Raw genomic sequence first — 19486 nt, forward strand, 5'->3', positions numbered from 1 at the left:
CTACAATGGAGGTTGATGTTGACCACCACGTACGTGCACACGCCCACGTGCCCCACACAATCATCTATGTCTTTTTCTTTTGTTCCTACTTCCTAGCTAGCTACCACAACTTCATTCATACATTATCATTGTGAATTACATACAGTATTTCACGCTCTTACCAAATAATACTTACTACACTCTGTACACAGAGACATGCATGTACAAAACCAGATGGATTCCTTAATTATGATAAAGTTGACACATTCCTCGCTCATCTCGAGGCACCATGATAAGCCATGATCCAACCATCTCATTTCTTACCATGTCGGTGTATTATAGAGACACTCTCTATGTTAGTTTTTGTTTTGGAGAAAAAAAAAAACACCAAAAGCTATGGCACTGGAGTTTTCTCAATTATTATTGTTGTTGTTTCACTGAAATAAGGCTTTGTTGTAGTTATTATTACTATTGAAAAATTTTCAGGTATATCGGTACACCGATATTTCAGTAATATTTCAGTAATTTTTAACTATTGATCTTAACTATAAAAAATATGAAAAAGTATGAAGAGCCAATGGAATATTTATATAATGTGTACAATAGAAGTTTAAGGAGTATTAGAGATATAATCATTAGTATTATCTTTTCCCATCAGCTGAAGCTTTTGGAATGAATGGTATTATGACATGACATTAGAACGCTAGATCCGAAAGGTCAAGAGTTCGATCTTTGGTGAACCCCAAAATCAATTTATCGGTATTACAGTGATTTTTAACCGTTGATCTTAATGATATATATTTTTTATAATTAAGATCAACGGTTAAAAATCAGTAAAACACCGGTATGACAGTACACTTGAAAATTTTCCAATAATAGAATTAAAATACGAATAAGATCACTTGTACAAAGGTACTTTGGGAATAAAGAAAAATGGCCCCTAAAACATATATGGGCCATTTGTGCTCTGTACTAACTACTAGGACACTTCTTTAGGGAACAAATTCTGGATCTCCAGAAAAAGAAAGGATATAAACTCAAATTTAGCAGTTTACTACAGCAAAATTTTCCAATATAGTCCATGTTTTTAGTATACACTAAATACTATTAACTTGTCCGGGTAAACATTCAATATCTCATGATGGACTAGCTGCTCAACCTTTCTTTTAAGTGTGCTCTGACAAGTGAAGAATATGATCCATTTTATGATAGACTTGTCATATGAAGTGGAATCAACAACCAACAGTAATCCACATTCGAAGGCTGCTATGCTAAGCATGAAACCAGCCTTTGAGGGTGTCCTCCATGAACTCAATTTTATGAGACTCTTAGAATGGTTTTGGGAGGCACACATTAGTCAGATCATGCAGCAAAGAAGCATCAGTTTCCGCAGCTATCTAGCTTGAACACCAACCTTGACTTATATCCTGTACCAAGCTTGTTATGCCCTGAAAGTCATGTCACACAATTAGAATACAAGAAACAAAGCAAGGAGTAAAGAGGAAAACAAATGAAGTACCCTCTAGAGAAACATGATTGTATTTAGAGATGGATTGCCTCATATTTACAAGGAATCAAGAACATGCGTAAACGATCCAAATGAAGGGATATGTGGGATATTTCGCACAAAATTCTCACTCAATTTGTCAGATATCCAAAAAGTTCAAAGGAACCACAAACATAGCAGAGAAAATGAGACAATGTCGAACCTTCGCATGGAAAGGCAATCGCAAATTAACAAAGCTCTAGAAGGCATACACACTCAATATGAGGTGTGTGTGGGAACATGTCAACTGGTTGTAGCCCTACTAGCTTGTAACATCCTTCTATATTCTGTTCTGCCTGCACAAAATCTTCAACTCAAATGGTTGAATCTCAAAGAACTAGAGCTAGCATATAAGAAAAATGACACATACCACACCATGACAGAGATAATCAAGGTCACGTGCACATGTTGCAGGATTACATGACACGTATACTATGCGAGGTGCCTTAAGTTTTAGCAGGAATTTGATCAACTTCATGTGCATTCCTGGGCGATTCGGATCTGCAATAAATTCATAATGATGAGAGGTACAATGCATTGGAATCGAGCACAATTACAGCAAATACTGGGAACGGATGATCTTCAGTTCAAAAAATGCTTTCAATGGAAATGGAAATTGTTTGTCAGACTCTTGAAGCAGAGACAACAAAATATGCTAGTTCCTCGCAGTAGCATACAAATTAGTAAAACACAATTGATAATTTTTCATTTACAGAACACTTCTCTCATTCTCTGCTTGTTTGAAAGGAATTAAGAAAATGATCAAAATGAACAACACTTGCCAAGGATAATCCCTATCAAGACTACAATCAAATAAATACTTAAAGCACAACCAAAGTATATATAATGAATAAATAAGTAGGATCTTAGAGACCGAAATACCAGAAATGACAATGTCAGGTTTAGGAAAATTCTTCCCGAAATTCTCATCAATTTTGTTGAGATCCCCCTGGACAAATGTGGCATTGTGTATTCCATTTATCTCGGCATTAAGACGGGCATCTGCGATGGCTTGAGGAACTACTTCATAGCCATAGACATGTTTTACACTGTTAAGAGAAGTAAAAGTAAGTTGTGAATTTATCTTAACTGTATGAGATACTACACTAATCTTAGTGTTTGACAATTTAACCTAAAATTGTAAAAACCATTTATAAAAAAGTTACCTCTTGGCAAGTGTGAGACCTATGGTACCTGTTCCGCAAAACAGGTCAAGGACAACTTCTGAACCATCTCCTGTTATCCCAGCATACTCTTCAATAAGCTCATATAGAACCTCTGCCTAGTAGGATAAAAATTGCTTATTTTTTATTTATTTAATCCCATGGTTAAATTTAAAAATTAAAAAGGGAAGGGAAAAAATTGCTCTGCGGTAGATCCAGTATCTAAATATATAATAAAAAGTTTTTGTTGGCATATTGCAAACCTGATGAGTATTTGTTTGGAAGAATGAGTTTGCTGATATTTGGAATGTAAGCCCTCTTAAGGTCTCTGTTATGCATGATTTCCCATACAAAGTGTATTCTTCCTCGCCAACAGATGTATTACCAACAGAAGTATTAACATTGTTTATGATGCTCACCTATCATTCATGCCCAAAACAAAAAATAACTAAAGCATTAAAAAAATGTATACATACAGTTTGGAAACAAGTTAACAAGTAAATCATGGGACAATTTCTCCCAAAACTCTATGACTGTTAGCTTTTAAATATCGAGTAAACTTTGCACTGGAAACAGGTTGAGGAACCATGTAGAACAAAAAACAACATTTCATACTCTCACTATATTTTATGGAAGTTCATATGATAAGGCTGTTGTAGAAATCCTGAAGTTCAGCAATGGAATTAAAAGCTTTTGTTTGTTAGGTAGCACAACTTGGATAGTAAGCAAGCAGCAAAATGTGGACAAGGCAAAGTAGAATGTATATTCGTTTGACAGAAGTAATTAGAAAACTTAATGCTAACCACTTCAGGAAATGCAGAAAGTTTATCAACTAGGAACTTCAAGAGCTCTGGTTTGTAGGAAGAGGTCACAAAATTGACCATAACTTCAGGATGACCAGTCACAACATCCCTGAAACAAAAATTGTATGTTATATTGATAAAAGACAAACCTTACAAATATAAAGGATGTGCTGTGTTCATAGATACAAGAACTAGAGTATCATATGTATACGCACTTAAAAGTTAAAACAACTCAAGTTTAGATCACAAGACATAAATTCAAATACCTTCCAGTTCTCAGCATCAAATGCTTAAGAAACCCTTTATGTGAATGAACATCATAGGGAGAAAAATCGAGTTGAGGATCTCTCCAGCAATCCTGGACAGCTGCAAGAACCTATTCATATTTCAAGTCAAAAACGGAAGTAATCAAGATCCGAATTGAATGAACTTCCAAATTGCTAATACCTTATTAGCAGGATCACTTTGCAACAAGCACTTGTCAACATTCAAAACTTTATCGAAAAAACCAGGCACATGCAACCCTAGTGCATAATTATCACTACCAGCCTGCCTTTCATGCAATGATTCTTTAGGTAACCATTTGTAAGGACCAAATGAGAATTCCATCTGCATAATCAGGAACATAATAATTATCACCAAATTGTATCTACCTATAACACCATTGCACAATAATTGCTTTAAACAAGAAATGAAACACTAGAATCTGAACCTTATTTCTATAATGAAACTGAATATCACATGGAACAATTGGCTTCATAACACCTTCCAATTCGAGCTCTTTATGCGAAAACCTTCCAACATGCACCACCAACTCACGAACCTGGTCCTCCTTAGCTCTCAGTTGAGCCTCATAAGACAAGTTCTGTGTCTTGCATCCTCCACAATGCGAAGCATACTCACAAGGGGCATCAACAATGTCACGTGGAGGACTAATAGTCTTCACCTTAGTTACCTGCTCTTCTTAACCAAATAGAAAAGAACCCTAATTCATCAAAATCCAAAATTTCTAAGCACACACACAAACACAACTTAAGTTACATCCAAGTTGAGATTTTTCTAGAAGAAAACGGGGCACCTCAGCGTAATTTCCCTTCTTGCGGGTGACACGGCCAATGAAACGCTCACCAGGTAGGGCACGGTCGCACATGACGACGAAGCCGGTGTCAGTGACCTTGCAGAGACCCTTCCCTTTGAAAGCAAGAGACTCGCACACCAACTCCAGGGTCTGCCCTCGCTTCGGGAAATACGAGGAACTGTTGCCATTGGTGGCGGTTATGGAGCTTGCGTTGCCGTTGTTGGGGTGGACGCGTTCCAAGTCTTCTTCTTGGGCGAGAGAACAAGAGAGAGTGGAGAGAGAAAGAGAAGATGAAGCTCGAAACTTTGGGATACGCGGTGGCAGATGAAGAGTACCGGTTAGGTGCCTGAAGCAGTGACTTGAAATGGTCGCCATTTTTTCGCGTTTCGGCAGCTGAACTTGCTCTGCACTACGCAGAGAAATGAAACTGCCTAGTGTTCGGTTTGTGGCGGTTTCTCATAACAGAAATTAATATCCATTTTTTTTAATTTATTTATTTTTGGACACTTGGGCTTAAATTTGTATAGTACGGTTGCTTTCAATTTTGCAAAGGAATCTCTTTGAAGTTGGAAAATTTGATGAAGCTCATAATAAGAATGAATAAATTGAAACTGTCAATTAATTATCTGAAAAATTGTCGATTATTTTCTAATATTTGTTCCAATATATATGGTCATTGCCAATGATCACAATGAAGCAGCAGTAAGAATTACTTCAGTGTGAATGTAATAGATTTACAAATAAGGTATGTGTGAAGCGAAACCATGATGATATGAAGTGTGTTATAATTCATCATGGTGTTTCTCCTTTACCACTGGCAAGTCTTGATGAATTTTGAGAAGATAGTTAGCAGCTAATGAAGCATGAAGTGCAGCTCCATAAGGGAGTGCATCTTCGTTTACTTTGAAATGGGGAGAGTGCGGCGATTCGAGGTGTTCAACCGCCGTGTTCTCCATTCCAAGGAGGAAGAAGTAACCGGGAATGACCTGTTGGTAGAACGAAAAGTCCTCCGATCCCATCAATGGTTGTATGTCAATCACTTTATCGCCGCCGAGCACGCTTCCGGCTACACTTTGGAAATAGTCATGCAATTCTGCATGGTTTACAGTTGGAGGGAAGAAAGGCTTGTCGTCGAGAAAGCTGACCGTTGCATTGCACCTTTGCACGGAAGCTTGCTTAGTGATAACCTGCACAAATGAATCATCCTTAGTTGTTGGAAAAAATCAGAAGAGAATAATAGTATAGGAAGATAAAGGTATGTTTGTTTTGCATTTTTATCTTCTGTTTTCATTTTCAGTGTTTTCCAAAACTAGAAATGGAAAATAGAAAATGAAAACGCAAACCAAACACATTCTAACTTCGTTTCACATATTTCTCTAATCCACAGATTCAAATCCTTTCATCTTAGTTTTTCATCAGCCTTAGTCACATGGAGACATAAACAAAAAGACTTTGCAAAAGCTCAACAGAGTTTCTAATGTGAGTAGATCTAAGTCTCTTTCCACCATGCCCCTAACATGTGAAACTTATTAGGGAACTCAAATCCCTTCCTAGTCCCTAATACACTGTTATGAGAAACATACAGAAGATGGTGTGTTGATGACCAGAAAATCAGACCACATTTTCTCTGTGACATACCTGCTCAATCCGCTGTCTCAGTTGCATAAAACTTCCTGTTGAGAAAGCTCGGAAAGTCCCACCAATTGTGACAGAATCTGGAATAACGTTGAATGCACCACCTCCTTGGAATTTCGCTACCGTCACAACCTGTGGGGATATGTTTTATGTTTTTTATGTCAGGAAGACAAAGGAGATTGCTTTTCTAGACAATGAATTAAATCTGGAAAAAGATTTTTGTTTTATTTTATTTTTTAGTTTTTATATTCAATAGTCTTTGTGAAAAGATGAAGTTATGGTATGTTTCCCAACATTTTCCCCTTCAAAAAACCAAAACAGTGGACATGACAGTGTGACTCCAACAATCTCTACTCTTAAATAACTCATAAATAGAGGTTCATAATAATATGGAGTTAAATTTAATGCCTTTGTAGAATGCTAAACAAACACAATGTCTCAAATTAAGCAAAGTAACAAAAGGGTGGAACTGATACTTCGAAATTAAACTTAAATAAGAATGTGAAAGCAGGGGAAGCAAATCATAGATGAAGAAATTGATTTGCAAGCTTATCTTTGGCTCTGCAAAATACTTGATATGGTAAAAATTGATTGTTTTAAGGCAGTAATAAAGGATAAAATAAGATCAAATATGAACAAATAGCATGACCAGAAAGGAAGAAAATAAGATTACCTGGGAATCCAGAGGATCGGCCTCGCGAGAAATGATATGTTGTAAGCTAACAATCACATTAGAAGCTGCCAATATGGGGTCTATAGAATGCTGAGGAATGGCTGCATGACCTCCCTTGCCACTTATTATTGCTTCAAAGAAGCCGCTTCCGGCAAAGAAAGAACCAGATCTAGATGCCACTACGCCTATAGGTAACTTCGGTGCGACATGCAATCCAAATATGGCAGAAACATTTTCTAAGGCTCCAGCATCTAAAATTTCCTTAGCCCCTCCACCTCCTTCCTCTGCAGGTTGAAAAACAAGAACTACAGTTCCCTACAGAAAAATATATGGAATGATATCACGGATACATAAATACATAAAACCAAAAAACATGCCAATTTAGAAAAAAGAATGGTTAGCCATAATGCTCCTAGATGATGCGTTTGTTACAATAACAACAATCATGGATGTATTAATAGAATGGTTGTAGCAATCTTGGCATGTATCAAACACATAACCATGTTTGACTTTTAGATATGCATTATAAAAAAGACAGTAACTTTAACAGCAGAGCCACAAACATTCTTGAGATTGAGAAGATGGCAAACTGGAGAATAATGACCACACACACATTGTAAATGATTTGAAAAATCAGTTTATCAACAAAACGTATAATTATTTAGGGAGCAACAAAAAAGGGGGATCAAAACACACACTTGGATATCTTTTTCATGCTCTTTGAGGATCTTTGCAGCACCAAGAAGCATAGCAACATGAGCATCATGACCACATGCATGCATCTTGCCTTGCACTTTACTCTTGTGCTCCCATTCCACCAGTTCCTAAGGTACACATATCCCAAACATCAAAAAACAATAAATATAAATGAAAATATAGATGAAACAGTTGCCACTTAGTACAGAACATTTAAACATAGACCCACAAATTGGAATAGAAGACTTTAACTAAAACTTGAAGACCTTCTTAGCCCAAAAAAGGAAGGAAAACCAGGATAAAATTCATAATCCTCTTTTTTTTTGGCAAAAAAAGAAAAAAATGAAAAAGTCAAATCATTCAACAAACACATGGTGAGCATAGATATGAGAGAGAGACTAAGAGATGAAATCTACTAATCTAGTTGAGAACCTGCATAGGGAGAGCATCCATGTCAGCTCTAATTGCAACAAAAGGAGGCTTTTTTGTTCCTATGAAAGCAATAACACCTGTTACCGCAACTGGGTATTTGTATGGGATCCCAAGCTTGTCCAATTCGGTCCTTACAAGCTCACTTGTCTTAAATTCCTCATACCCCAGTTCTGGATTCTCATGAATCTTCCTCCTGATCTCAACCATCCAATCAAATACCCAAGGTTCCTTCGCCAAATTCAGAAACTTGGAAGAATCTGAGGCTGCCATGATGGGTTTTGTTGTTGTTGCAGCACCAAACAAATGAAATATGATGAACAAGTTGACCCATTTGACCAAACCCATCATCATCTTCAACTTTGATCTTACTGAAGTGGGTCTGAGTTAGTGAATGAGAGAGAGAGAGAGAGAGAGAGAATCAAAGGAAGCAGAGGATGAAAGGTAGGTGCTAATACTATTATAGAATACCTGAAGTTTAATTGAGTTTTGGGTACTCTATAATTAAAATGGTAGTAAAAGCTTAATTGAATTTCAATAAGTTAGCATTAGCAGGCGTGGATTAAACTAATAAATACTGGTTAGTAATAAGATGGAGTGCTTAACTAAAAAAATGTGGAACACGTGCCATTATGAAAAGGGGGCGGCCACTCGTGTCAATTCACGAGGACGGTACCGCAAAAGTTGCAGCACGTGACAATTTTCATTTTTTTCCAAAACGTTTCCCCAAGACAAGTACTGTAAATTCTTCGTCTTTCTCTTTCTTTTTCTTAGTGCCGTTTGGGTACGGATCCTATGATAGGTACTCCATATATATGCATGTGATGGAAAAGAGGGTCAAAGATGTTGAATGTTTGGCTACACTCATAACTCACTATTGAGTATTGAGATGCATAATTAAGTAAAATAAATCTTTGTATATTCCACATGTTAATGGCTATAGTTCCTTGCCATGCTTGATTACTGCATTGACTATAATAATAACGGCTCTTTTCATTTCATTGAACTATGGTGGCCGGCATCACACGCCGTTTCTAGGGGTGAGCACTGAGCACGGGTCGGTTTGGTTTGGTTTGGATTTATGGTAAAATTAGAATCGAATTGATCAAAATATAATTAATTTGGTTTGGTTTGGATTTGTGATTTTTTATACATGTACTCGAACTAAACCAAACCAATTAACAACAGATTAGTTTGATTCGGGTAATTAGGTACATTACCCGATGATTTTAAAATTCATTAAAAAAAACCAAATTTTTATCTTAAAAATTCAACAAGTACAATAAACATGTAACATCAATAGAAATAATTTAAACATGTTAAACACCAAATACATTAAAAACTAAGCTCATTAAAATCCAAACATATTAATAGTGAATAATTATTGTGAAAAATCATATATATTTTTTATTTTTTATTTAATTAATATATAATCGAATTTGCGGGTCGGTTCGATTCTGCACCCCCAGAACCGATATCCGAACCAATTACTAACAAAGGTCATCGGTTTGGTTCGAATTAAACTCGATTGCCCATTGATTCTAGAACCAATTTAATTGGTTTGATTCGAGTTCGAATGGATAATCAGGTACCCGCTACCCCTGCTCACCCCTAGTCGTTTCTATTACTACTATTATCTTTCCACTTGAAACTATATGATTGCTTTTCATGTTTGCTAAAGTAAAGTCCTAAATAAAAAATAAGAATAAAGTTTTAGGTTCAAGCAAAATTCTTATCTAAATTTATTTAAATTATTGTAACAATTTTTTAAAAGGTACTGCTAGGGAGCTAATGGTCTAAGTGTACAATGGGCTAAATCTTTGGTCCAATATGAAAGCCTAAGTTAATACCATGTCATGAAACTACTCATTCCAAAAGTTTAACCTCATGGAAAAATGTAACACTAATGATTATATCTCTAATACTTCCTAAACCTCCATTGTACACATTGTACAAAATTTTCATTGGCTCCCTATACTTTCTCTTTTTTAAATCACGCGCTCCTTCTTTATTTCTTTCTCCTTCTCCTCCTCCTCCTCTTCTTCGTATTTTTTCTTCTTCTAAATTCACGCAAGTTCTTTTTCTTTTCTTCTTCTTATTCTTCTTTTTTTCTTTCTTCTTTTAAATTTGCACATGCTGATTTTTCTTTTTTCCTTCTTTTTCTCCTCTTAGAGATTATCAATTTAATTCAAAATACCTGCGTTTATTCAATTCAATTCAATTTATAATGAACCGAACATATTATTAAGATGAAACAATTGTATAGTACTAAATGAACGGAATATTATTCATTATATAAAATTAAATTCAAAACAACTTTCTATATAATGAACCAAACACGTTATTAAGGTGAAACAATTGTATAGTACTAAATGAACGGAATATTACCCATTATATAAAATCAAATTCAAAACAGCTTTTTGCATAATGAATCGAACACATTATTAAGGTGAAACAATTGTATAATACTAAATGAACGGAACATACATTATCCATTATATAAAATTAAGAGGAAGTATAGGGAGTCAATAGAATATATGTACAATGTGTACAATAGGGGTTTAGGGATGTTCCATTCAGTAGGATATCAGATGTTTATTATCCCTGGTACCCGAATGGTTATTCTGGATAGTATGGGTATATTGTGTTTGAAAAATTAATAGTATTTTATCCTGTATGTTCATTTTTTAACTCATATTGGGCCAAATAAATAGCCCATTGTACAAATACTCCATTGGCTCCCTAGCGGGATTCTAAAATTAAATTCAGTACAGCTTTCTGCATAATGACCGAACATGTTATTAAGGTGAAACAATTGTATAGTATTAAATGAACGGAACATTATCCATTATATAAAATCAAATTCAAAACACTCGTGTCTAAAATTTAGAGATTACCAATTCAATTCAATTCATAACACCTGTGTCCATTCAATTCAATTTAATTTAGAAATTGCATTCCATTCAATTCGATTGACAAAATAATCTATTAGCAAAATATTGGTGTTGTTGGTGATGGCGATAACGAAAGAGGAGAAGAAGAAGAAGAAAAAGAGAAAGAGGAGAAGAAGTAGAATAAGAATTTGCATGTGAGAAGAAGAAGGAGGAGGAGGTATGCATGAATTTGAAAGAAGAAGAAGATGATATGTGCGTGTATTTGAAAGAAGAAGAAGAAGCGTGGGGGAGGAGAAGAAGAAAAAGCGCGTTTTAGTGACGCTCTTTTAATAAGAGTGGTATTTATTGGTGTTGGACCTACTTGGATAAATTTAGATAAAAAAAATACTTGAATGTGTAGCAATTCTGAAAAAATAAATGGCTAGCATTCAAGTTCTTTTCTATTATAAGTTTATAACTAGAATGATGCTATACGTTCAATTTTTTTATTAATCAAATCCAAATAAATTGATTTAACATAATAAAAATTAGTTATGTCTAATATTATTCTAAATCTTATTATTTAACATAACTTGATTAAATTTGGTTCATAAAAAAATTTAAATGTGTAACATTACTCTAATTATAAATCTACAAAGTATAGTTATAATAAATACGGTCATCTGGTATTCTGGTCATTAACTTTGGTCTTTGGATTTAGCCATTATTTAAACCGATTAAGTAATTAATTTAGTCAAATTCGATAAAATTATATAAATAAATTCGATCAAATTCGATTAAATTAAAAAAATATTATTTGCTATACATAATATTTTTTGTTAAATATATTACAAAAATAAAATTTAACTATATTTACAATATAAAAAGAAAATATTTTTTTATTAATTATAATATATTTTCTATTTCTATGATTATGATCTTTATTTACTTTCTATAAATACTTAAAGAGTATAATAAATGAAGAAAGTTAGAGAATTATATAGTACTAAATGAACGGAACATTATTCATTATATAAAATTAAATTCAAAACAACTTTCTATATAATGAACCGAACACGTTATTAAGGTGTAACAATTGTATAGTACTAAATGAACGGAACATTACCCATTATATAAAATCAAATTCAAAACAACTTTCTGCATAATGAATCGAACACGTTATTAAGGTGAAACAATTGTATAATACTAAATGATCGGAACATACATTATTCATTATATAAAATTAAGAGGAAGTATAGGGAGCCAATAGAATATATGTACAATGTGTACAATGGGGATTTAGGGATATTTCATTCAGTAGAATATCATATGTTTATTATCCCTAGTACCCGGATGGTTATTCTGGATAGTATGGGTGTATTGTGTTTGAGAAATTAGTAGTATTTTACCCTGTATGTTCATTTTTTAACTCATATTGGACCAAATAAACAGTCTATTGTACAGATACTCTATTGGCTCCCTAGCGAGATTCTAAAATTAAATTCAGAACAGCTTTCTGCATAATGACCGAACATGTTAGTAAGGTAAAACAATTGTATAGTACTAAATGAACGAAACATTATCCATTATATAAAATCAAATTCAAAACACTTGTGTCTAAAATTTAGAGATTACCAATTCAATTCAATTCATAACACCTGTGTTCATTCTATTCAATTCAATTTAGAAATTGCATTCCATTCAATTCGATTGACAAAATAATCTATTAGCAAAATGTTGGTATTGTTGGTGATGACAATAACGAAAGAGGAGAAGAAGAAGAAAAAGAGAAAGAGGAGGAGAAGTAGAATAAGAATTTGCGTGTGCAAAAAAGAAGGAGGAGGAGGTATGCATGAATTTGAAAGAAGAAGAAGATGACATATGCGTGTATTTGAAAGAAGAAGAAGAAAAAGTGTGGGGAAAGAGAAGAAGAAAAAGCGCTGTGGAGTGACGCTCTTTTAATAAGAGTGGTTTTTGTTGGTGTTGGACCTACTTAGATAAATCTAGATGAAAAAATACTTAAATGTGTAGCAATCTTAAAGAAATAAATGGGTAGCATTCAAGTTCTTTTCTATTATAACTAGAATGATGTTATACGTTCAGTTTTTTTATTAATAAAATTTAACTAAATTGATTTAACATAATAAAAATTAGTTATGTCTAACATTATTCTAAATCTTATTATTTAACATAACTTAGTTAAATTTGGTTCATAAAAAAAATTTAAATGTGTAACATTATTTTAATTATAAATCTACAAAGTATAGTTATAATAAATACGGTCATCTGGTATTCCGGTCATTAACTTTGGTCTTTGAATTTGGCCATTATTTAAACCGATTAAGTAATTAATTTGGTCAAATTTGATAAAATTATATAAATAAATTCGATCAAATCCGATAAAATTCGATTAAATCCGATAAAATTCGATTAAATTAAAAAAAATATATTATTTGCTATACATAATAATTTTTTGTTAAATATATTACAAAAGTAAAATTTAACTATATTTACAAATATAAAAAGAAAATATTTTTTTATTAATTGTAATATATTTTCTATTTCTATGATTATGATCTTTATTTACTTTCTATAAATACTTAAAGAGTATAATAAATAAAGAAAGTTAGAGAATTAATAAAATTTATTATTTTTATCAATAATTAATTAATAATGTATAAAAATGTGGGCTAGAAATATATTATTAGAATGTTAAACTAAAAAAATTAGACAAATAACTAAAATACTGACAAAAAATAATAAATACTATTGGTCTTTAAACTTTGTTCATAATAATTAATAAGTATAAACCAATTAATGAATTATTAAAATTTAAAATACAAAATAAAACTAAATAAGAGACTTATTATAAAAATGAGAAAATAAAATAAAGTTTTATATAGTTATGTCTTAATCAATTAATTCTAGTTATTATTTTAACTAATAATTCAGCAACTCAATAATTAGACCAATTTAAATATCAGTTCAATTCTAATAACTATTTTATAAAGTTTGTTTTTTTAATACATAGAGAAACTCAAATTTACAACTTTTAGATGAATAAAAAAAAATTATACCATTTAAACTATAACTCGTTAGTGAATAGAATTGAACAAAATTGAATAATTGCCATGCATACTTTTTAAAACTAAATTGATGTTCATCATATTACATACATATTTTTATAAGAAATGCTATTTTGACATCAATATTTTTTAACAATTAACATAATTTTATTTATTTTGTTAATTATAAAATAATTTAAATATAGAATTAATTAATTAATTAATAACAATAATAATTTTATACGAGTGATCAACTATCAATAGTGTTTTTTTTATCAAAGATAGAAGACTCGAACCCGCAACTTTTTAATTGAGTATGGGAAGATTATATCATTTGAGCTATCAACTATCAAGAGTGTTTGATATATGAAATTGCGAATAATGTTATTAAATTGATACTATATGTTTTTAAAATATTTAGTATGGATTTTGGTAACAAATTAAGAAAATTAAAAGTGGAAAATTTTTAATTGAAACAAGAAAACATTAAAACTTTTCTATTTTTAGAAATCGAATTAATTTTTGTTTTGACTTTCCAATTTTGTGGCCCAATACAACAGTAGCCCACGGTTTTTTCATCCTTCTATTTCTAATTTCTATATAAAGCAAACCCCTTTTGTCCATGTCACTCTCCCTCTCTCTTCTCTCTCTTTCTCTCTCTCTCTCTGAAACCCTTGCTCTCTCTTCAGCTTGTGCTTGTGGAGAAAGTTACGTCAAGTTCGGAGCTTTCTTTCCTCTCCCGCCAAATCCTTGCGTGCGTTCACGCGAGCACTGATTTCTTGGTGTTCTTCACTTGCATGCTGCATGCTTCGCTTTCTTAACCACCATCGAGCTTATTCATCCACGGTATGTTATCATATTCGTCAACAATGTCGTCAATTTCAAGTCATCTACGCTTGATTGATTAGTTTTAGTTTGATTCTTTAACTCCGCAATTCATGAACTTAGCTCGGTCAAAAATCATGCTGAAAAAGTGTTTTTCTTTCTTTCTTTCTTGCTGCTTCTTTTGTTGGAGATAGGAGGGGTGGCTGTGGTGCATTGCAGAGAGTTGTTAATGCTAATTATTGAAGTTCTCGACTTTTTTTCCGTTGTTGATATTCATAATTTGTAAGGTAGGGAATTGGTAAATAGTTTGTGTTTCAAGTAGCGTAGGACTGTAGCTAAATTTATTATAGCCAGGACTCTGTTTTTCGGATTCTCTGTCGTATTGTTATGATTGTTGGATTAATATTAATCAATTCTATAGATAGGAGGATAGAATGAGCCTCAACGTGGCCCTTTTTGTGCACTTCTTTGAATCTTTGGTGTGTTAAATACAAATCTTTCAGACTATTATTATGGTATTCTTTTACTAATTATGGCTGTTTTTACTCCAGATATCTGAACATTGAAATGGTTTCCGGAGGAGTGCAAATGCAGACGTGCTTGGGGAGGAAAAGGAAACTGAAGCAAGAGGATAGTTTTAACTTAGTTGAAGAGGGTTCTAGACATAATGAAATTCCAGGTGAAAAAGATTTGAACCAAATGGACCAGAGTATTCAATCCATAGATCGTATCTCGCAACTGCCCGATCATGTCATCCATCACATCTTTGCCCAGCTTCGTAATGTGGACGATGCAGTTCGAACCAGTGTACTGTCCAAGAGATGGAGAGCACTGTGGCATTCTTACGCTGTTTTGGTTTTTGATGAAAGAAAGTTCATTGCAGGAATTCGACATGGAAATAGTTATAACAAGAAAAAGAGATTTAAAGATTATGTATCTAACAGTCTACAAACTCGCATTGAGGAAAATCCAGACATTCAGAAATTGGTGCTGCATATGACATCCTTTAACTTAAAAGCTGCCCCACAGGTAGACCATTGGTTAAGTATTGCCAGCGGAATGTGTATCAAAGAACTGGATCTCCATTTTGGCATAAAAAACAGCAGGCGCTATTCATTGCCAGAAACATTCTTTGTGTCCAGAACATTGACTGGGATAAAGTTGAGTGGTTGTAAACTGGATGCTTGCGATAACATAATGCTTCCACAACTTCGTAGGCTTTGTCTGCAAAAAATTGACTTAGCTGAGCACAACGTTCAAAATTTTATCTCTGGCTGTCACTCAATTGAGGATTTAAGATTCATAGAGTGCTCAGGTTTGAAAAATTTACAGGTTTCGAATCTTCTTCGACTCAATAGGGTTGACGTCCACCACTGCAAGCAACTGAATACGGTTGATCTCAGTGCTCCTAATCTAGACACATTTTGGTATCGTGGCAAGAAATCAACATCTTGTAAAGTTAATTTAGAGGGCTGTAATTCTCTGAGAAGGTTGTCATTAGATCACCCTCAAGTGACTCGTGAGTTTTGTAAAAATGAAATCTCCAAGTTTCCTTTGCTTGAAAATTTGGATCTGAGTTTACCCGATAAGATGAAACATGTTACAATTTCTAACCCGCAGCTCCGGAGAATTGTTTTGAAAGGAAGCAGCAAGTTGAGTTTTGTTCTAATAGACACCCCTAATCTTCTGTCCTTTGAGTACAAAGGTGAAACAATGCCTTACGTTCGTATTGATCCTTTCTGCCTCAGAGATGCCAAACTTTCTCTAGAATCTCGAGACCAAGATATTGTACATGGTGACAGATTCTGGTTTTTAGCGAGAGCGTTTATTCACAAGTTCGATAGTAAAGGATTTAAATTGGTTCTCCAATCCAGTAAGGTATTTTTCTTCAAATTTCATCTCATATTTACTTTGCTGCTTTGATCCTATGCCATTTCCTTATCTTATTTTTTTCATATACTTTTACTCACTTGGTTGCTAAATCCAGAATATTGCTATACATGAGGATTTGACCAACATCAGCCTTCCTCCATTGCCAGACCTCAGCATTAAAATTTTCAAATCTCCTTCAGCACGTCTTGAAGACATAGTATATAGTTCGTTGCGGACACATCCTGTCTTGGTGACTATTATATCACCCCGTGGCAGTGACTTCCTCAAGGTATTTGCTTCTTTTTTGGATTTTCAATACGTGTTCAGTGATTATGCAAGGCATTATTTATTTCTGTCAAAGTCTTACTTTGCTATTATTTCCAATGTGACATCATTGCAGTTAGTGTATACAATGATAAGGTTCAGAGGCCAGGATCCAATCTGCTGCAACTATAGCACTCCGAGCAATAAATGCTGGCGGCACTTCTTGAAAGATGTCAAGATTAAAAACCTGAATGGTGAGGAGTTTGAAGTTGGGGACGACAAATGTGCTCCTCATAGCTCCACCTGGTGTAACTGGTGTAAGTCATTGTATGCATCAAGGTCGTGCCAGATGATTAATCTTAGATTGTTCTGGAGTTTTCGATTACAGCATGTGGAGACAGCGGAAACCCTACAAAATTTGTAAATGGCTGACAGAAAATTGTTTAAACACTGCTATTTGGAATTTATTCGATTGGCACTATTCTTCTCTTAGCGTCTCCTTTTTAAAATTTATGTCATGAAGTTGCTGGTAATTTTGTTGAGGAAGATTTTCTATATTGAGCATGATTCCTACCGTCCTCCACACAGGATACTTAGACAAATATTGCCAGATGTTATGTATTCCATTTGGTTTGTCAATGGAGTATCCTAGGGAATGGGGACACTGCTTTATCATAATTCAAAAGCGATATTCTCTTAGAATCAGATTCTGCATAAAATGCACCAACTTTGATTGCCTATATTAAACATCAGTTCCCATCACTGTTAATAGTTGTGCTGTGATAACATAACTTCTTTTGATCTCAGTTATACACCATCTCGCAATCTAATTGCCCTTATGGTAAGTATGAACAACTCCCTGTTGTTTCTTACAATCTAATTTGTGTATCTTCTTGCTCTTCAATGTTTGTTCAGTAGAACTACTTATGCAAAGGGACTAGTCCAGTTTTATATTGCCAAAGTTAAATAGGAACATCTTGTAAGAACATATCTATAGCAATTGGCAAGGCAAAGAAGTTTTGGTCTGAATAACAATGGTCATGCTGTTCATTTATGCTATTGTTAAAAGTTTCAGCACTGCTTGCATTGTTATGCTTCTTTTCAGTCAAGTTTCATCTGTTTTCACCATATAGTCTAAAAAATGTTGTAGGAAGGAACAGGTAAGAAGAAGAAAAGCATAACAGTGGGATCATGGGGAGGAAATGGAGGGAAAAGCTGGGATGATGGGAACTTCACAGGAGTGAGAGAAATCACATTAGTTTATGATCGCTGTATAGACTCGATCCGTGTGGTTTATGATAAGAATGGAAAGCCTTTCACTGCTGAAAAACATGGAGGAGTTGGAGGCAAAAGAACAGCTGAGGTAAGTTCAAAACAAATATACAAGACTAAGCGCCATCTGATTCATGTAACTAAGTCTTGGATTGACTTATGCCATGTTTGGTTTGATGTCTCCCAGATTAAGCTGCAATATCCAGATGAGTACTTGATCAGTGTTAGTGGTCACTACTGTCCGGTTGTGCGTGGTGGCACCCCAGTTATTCGGTCCTTGACATTCAAGAGCAACCGCAGAACGTTTGGACCATACGGAGTTGAAGAAGGCACCCCATTCACCTTCTCAGTAGATGGAGGGCAAGTTGTGGGGTTTAAGGGGCGAAGCGATTGGTATTTGGATTCGCTTACATTCACGTTGGCAAGTGCTCCGTCGTCAAAGTCACTGATGAACAAGGTTCAGAGAGGCTTGTACAGGCTTACAAGCACTGCTCCAAGATCTACGTCTCTGAAGGAGAACCAGTAGAACATAGGAATTTAGTACTCAGAGTGTGGATATCTTATGCAGTTATGTTTGTGAATTGTGATCTTAAACTTTCGTTTTTCTTTACTTAGTTTATGTATGGAATATCTTCTGGTTTGAGAATAAAAAATAGTCTGTGTGAAACGAGGATATTGTGATGTTAGCTAACAAGACATAAAAAAATAAAAGTGTGTTTTGTATACGATTTTTGTTCTTCTAAGTAATTTTGTTTTTCCAATGTAATTGATTAGTAAAGAAATTAACACCATCTATATCCACTTAGAAACACGAGTGAATATAAATGTCTTGAATAAACGGTAGGTTAAAACTTAAAAGTTATCGTATTGTATTCTGGTTTTGTTGGCAGAATATAAGCCACTTGAGTTGCTTACTGCTTTAGTTTGACAGAATTTGGATGCCAAATTATTCGTAAATGTAGAAAGATCTACGCTTCATTTTCAAAAAGCTGATGCGCACTAACCATAGACATAGAAGTGCCTAGTTAAATAATATATATCCGATTCCTAGCAGAAAATGCAATCATTCCATGTGGAAAATAGCATGTTAAGCTGGAATGGAATGAACTGTAGCTTAATTCTACGTGCGCTAGTTAATAGCTCAGAAAGTCAGAATAGGAGACAAATAAAACCATTATTCATTATCTTAAAGAGTGTGACATGTTGGACGAAATGGGATGGTTTTTTATATGGGGCGATCTTAAGGTTTTACCTCTGGGCCTTTTCGTGTTTTTCATAGCCATTTTCATCATTCTATCTCGCTCTGATATTGT

General features: G+C 34.0%; 3 protein-coding genes across 6 annotated transcripts; 1 reads left to right on the forward strand and 2 right to left on the reverse strand.

The window, feature by feature from the left end:
- Positions 1-844: 844 nt before the first annotated feature.
- Positions 845-5167, reverse strand: LOC112771039 (uncharacterized). Its single transcript, XM_025815606.3, has 11 exons — positions 4570-5167; positions 4204-4446; positions 3939-4100; positions 3758-3867; positions 3492-3600; positions 2952-3107; positions 2692-2807; positions 2408-2574; positions 1896-2026; positions 1689-1821; positions 845-1427 (listed from the first exon to the last, which is right to left on the reverse strand). The coding sequence occupies exons 1-10, from the start codon at positions 4942-4944 to the stop codon at positions 1714-1716; spliced, it is 1677 nt and encodes a 558-aa protein (XP_025671391.1). The 5' UTR covers positions 4945-5167; the 3' UTR covers positions 845-1427; positions 1689-1713.
- Positions 5168-5187: 20 nt separating this feature from the next.
- Positions 5188-8788, reverse strand: LOC112771041 (IAA-amino acid hydrolase ILR1-like 4). Of its 2 annotated transcripts, XM_025815608.3 has the most exons (5): positions 8006-8788; positions 7576-7701; positions 6878-7192; positions 6208-6336; positions 5188-5756 (listed from the first exon to the last, which is right to left on the reverse strand). In XM_025815608.3, the coding sequence occupies exons 1-5, from the start codon at positions 8354-8356 to the stop codon at positions 5352-5354; spliced, it is 1326 nt and encodes a 441-aa protein (XP_025671393.1). In that variant the 5' UTR covers positions 8357-8788; the 3' UTR covers positions 5188-5351. The 2 variants fall into 2 exon arrangements, with proteins under 2 accessions (XP_025671393.1, XP_025671394.1); XM_025815609.3 differs by lacking the exon at positions 7576-7701 and having other exon boundaries at positions 8006-8546.
- Positions 8789-14558: 5770 nt separating this feature from the next.
- LOC112771466 (jacalin-related lectin 19) lies at positions 14559-18898 on the forward strand. 3 transcript variants are annotated; one of them, XM_025816228.3, is made up of 7 exons: positions 14568-14786; positions 14960-15052; positions 15317-16643; positions 16753-16926; positions 17038-17218; positions 18052-18264; positions 18361-18898. In XM_025816228.3, the coding sequence occupies exons 5-7, from the start codon at positions 17153-17155 to the stop codon at positions 18697-18699; spliced, it is 618 nt and encodes a 205-aa protein (XP_025672013.2). In that variant the 5' UTR covers positions 14568-14786; positions 14960-15052; positions 15317-16643; positions 16753-16926; positions 17038-17152; the 3' UTR covers positions 18700-18898. The 3 variants fall into 3 exon arrangements, with proteins under 3 accessions (XP_025672012.2, XP_025672013.2, XP_025672017.1); XM_025816227.3 differs by lacking the exon at positions 14960-15052 and having other exon boundaries at positions 14559-14786; XM_025816232.3 differs by lacking the exons at positions 14568-14786; positions 14960-15052; positions 15317-16643; positions 16753-16926; positions 17038-17218 and adding an exon at positions 17602-17742.
- Positions 18899-19486: the final 588 nt, after the last annotated feature.

The sequence above is a fragment of the Arachis hypogaea genome, chromosome 18 (assembly GCF_003086295.3).
Source record: "Arachis hypogaea cultivar Tifrunner chromosome 18, arahy.Tifrunner.gnm2.J5K5, whole genome shotgun sequence".
Lineage (NCBI taxonomy): Eukaryota > Viridiplantae > Streptophyta > Magnoliopsida > Fabales > Fabaceae > Arachis > Arachis hypogaea.